The 3,188-nt window shown below is 38.6% G+C and overlaps 1 protein-coding gene across 1 annotated transcript; it reads left to right on the top strand.

Moving 5' to 3' along the window:
* Positions 1-337: 337 nt before the first annotated feature.
* LOC149161651 (RING-H2 finger protein ATL2-like) lies at positions 338-967 on the top strand. Its single transcript, XM_089434959.1, has one exon. The coding sequence runs from the start codon at positions 338-340 to the stop codon at positions 965-967; it is 630 nt and encodes a 209-aa protein (XP_089291085.1).
* The last annotated feature ends 2,221 nt before the right edge of the window (positions 968-3,188 follow it).

Here is a 3,188-nt window from a genome sequence, read left to right as displayed (position 1 = left end):
TAAAATTATAAATAAATTTTTATAATTTAAAAAGCGTTGGCAAAATTCTCCGTATCAAATAATTGGATCACAAAACCCTAAACTCTATAAATATAATTTCTACATATTTTTATTTAAAATTTCAAGAAAAATAACACCGACTCTTCCTCCTTGTTATTTCCGGTTCATAACAGGCATCGAGGGCGCGGCCCATTTAGTGAATTCGAACGCTCCAACGGCAGAAAGAGCAAGTAATGGTGTGCGTTTTTTTGGGAGCGCAGGGCAAATTAAGTAGTTTCAAGACCGAGATCGGCCCCATTTGAAAGTCAATTTCCGTGGCTTCAGTTTGATGTAGAAAATGGGGTGGGGCAGTGGTTTTAATCATAACGATGATGGCCAGACCAAATATGATGACATCACGATATTGGTCTTAATATGTGTTCTTCTGGTTTTACTCCTCTTTCTGCTGCGCGCTTATGCTAGATGGATTTGGGTACAGTCCAGAATTATCAGAGAGGGGCGATGGAGATCACCTTCTGGGCGTAGTGAGTTTTCTTTTACAGTAGAAGAACCAGAGAGGCTGCTGAACGTGGGGCTGGATCCTGCAATATTCGAGACTCTACCTATGTTTTTGTATAGATCACAGAATTTCACAGATCGAGTGGAGTGTGCAGTTTGTCTGTGCGAGTTCGAGGAGAATGAGAAAGGCCGGCTTCTGCCCAATTGCAAGCATCGTTTTCATGTAGAGTGTATTGACATGTGGTTTTTTTCGCATTCCACTTGTCCCCTTTGCAGATCCAGCGTTCAGCCCGACGAACCAGTTTTGGAATCTGTTAGATTAGGGCATCATTTTCCGTCTACAATCCCGGGACCGTTTGGCGTTCAGCCAGACCAACCAATTTTGGAATCTGCTAGATTAGGGCATTTACCGGCTACAATCCCGGGACCAATTGCTTCGGGAAGCCATAACAATATGAATTCGCTGTAAGGGCGAACTGCAGACTCCGAAGAAGAATTTAATGTGCAGAACCGAACAAATATATTATGTTGATGTAGGTAGACAGTGTAGACATCAGATAGATGTTTAGTTGGGAGGATGTAGTTTAACAGTTTGGTCGGAGGTTTCGTCTCTACATGTTTCTTGATCTAATTCTGAACCAGAATATCTATATGTTTCTTAATCTAGTTCCGAACAAAATTATGTACACCGGAGAACCCAAAGCAATTTCTTGAATTGAAAAAAAAAAATCAAATAGATGTTGCCGATGGTACACCGTATAATCTAAATTGTAATGCAACGGTCTTTATCATTTTATAGGCGAATAAAATGAATCACAAAAAAATAAAAAACGGCTACGTGGACCTTTTGCCTTTAATAATGATCGGGTTGCCTTATTTTATTTAAATGATTTATTCAAAGTTTCTTGCATCGTGCAATGAAAAAAACGTTATTTTTGTTAATATAAAAAATTTGTTTTCATCAACGAAATTCATTTTGGATTTCTCTGGGGGTAATGTTTGGTTTTTCATGAATGTTGAAAATGTAATTTCAACCGCACATCAGTGGACCCATGCAGCAACATTAAGGAAATAAACGAGCAGCAGTTAATGCACCCAAAACCTCTCAACAAAACCACCAGAGCATATCGGACCGCCTTTGATCATAAAGTAGTTTCCGTATAATCGAGCCCGATACAATTATACTAAGCCACGTGGTCCTCTCTATACATCAGCAGGACTGACATTTCGGACGCTAAAGTTCAGCGTGAAGTGGGCTCCCGATATTCATTCCAGCCGTCCGATCGCCTTCAAAGTTCTCCGCCGTCCATTAATCCAACTTGCATTCGAGCCTGCATCAAATGAATATTACGTGGAGTAAACGTTTTGTTTGACCAGCACTTCAGAAAATATTTAATGAAAAGTTAATGCTAGCCGTAGAAAGTAGATAAGAGTTTTAATTTTAATGTTTTTTTATGCTGGAGGTATGGGCAAGTCAACGTATGTTTAAAAAAAATCCTTTTGTATATGTTTTGTTCGTGTGTTCATTTTTGATATAACGAGCCAAATGAAAAAGAGTTGCGTGTGAAGCAGTGAGCATATACCGCACAGCAGTGCGAACCCAAAGAAAAATCAGGTTGTAATGTAAATTTTTATATTGTCCAAACGAAGGGGAGCAGGCATATAATTTTTCTTGGCAAGCATGTGTAAATTTTTTTTTCAGGAGTATGTAAAAGAAGATTTTTACACCGGTAAGTAAAAAAGGATTTTTACAGCAGTTTATGTAAAATCTTTTCACAGCAGTAATTGTAAATGGGTTTTTACACACCAACAGTGTAAATTCTCAGGAGGAGACAAAGTTTTGTTTTTGTTGGTTGAATGTTGTTTTTGGTGAATCCCTCTCAGTAAAAGAGGATGAATATGTATCAGGAATTTTGTTTTAATGAATAGAAATCCTTTTCTGGGTATGTAATACTCTGTTCTCAAGATTTTTTTTTAAAAGCTTCGCTATGCAAAGGATCCTGTGGAGAGAAAGAAACAGAGCATTGCCTCTGTGTGTTTAGTTTTTTTTGTTTTTTGGGATTTTACCAGAAAAATCCCCAACAGTGGTATCAGAGCAGGCTTAGGCTCTTTGAAGGTGTTCAAGAAGCTGAAGGGAGGAGTCTTTTGTTGCAGCAGTAAATCTTCTCCAGCAAAGTGAAGTCTCAGGCAAAAGATTCAGGTATTCCTCAAAGTTTTTTTTGAGTTATTGTTGTAGAAACAGTCAGTGCTTTAAACACACAGTCAAGAATTAAAACATAGTTGAGGATGCAAGGAATGGCTAGCACCAGTACTAGCATGGGTATGTTTAACACCCAGTTCCCACAGTTTAATGGAAAGAACTATGACTACTGGTCAATAACCATGAGAGCTTTATTTGTCTCACAAGATCTATGGGAGCTTGTTGAATCTGGGTTTGAAGAACCAGCAGATGAAAATCAATTTAACAACTTAACTCAGGCAGAGAGAGATCTGCTGAAGAGCAATAGGAAGAAGGATGCAAAAGCCATTGTATTGTTGTATCAAGCAGTGGACCAGAGTGTGTTTCCAAGGATAGCAGCAGCTAAGACATCCAATGAAGCATGGCAAACCCTCAAAACAGCCTATCAAGGCATGGAGAAAGTGAAGACAGCAAAACTACAATTGCTGAGGAGAGATTTTGAAAATCTGAG

This window comes from Pinus tabuliformis, chromosome 5_2 (genome assembly GCF_031772625.1).
Source record: "Pinus tabuliformis cultivar Carrire ecotype Pingquan chromosome 5_2, CPIR1, whole genome shotgun sequence".
In the NCBI taxonomy this organism is placed as follows: Eukaryota; Viridiplantae; Streptophyta; class Pinopsida; order Pinales; family Pinaceae; genus Pinus; species Pinus tabuliformis.
This window is presented reverse-complemented; position numbering and strand designations above follow the sequence as displayed.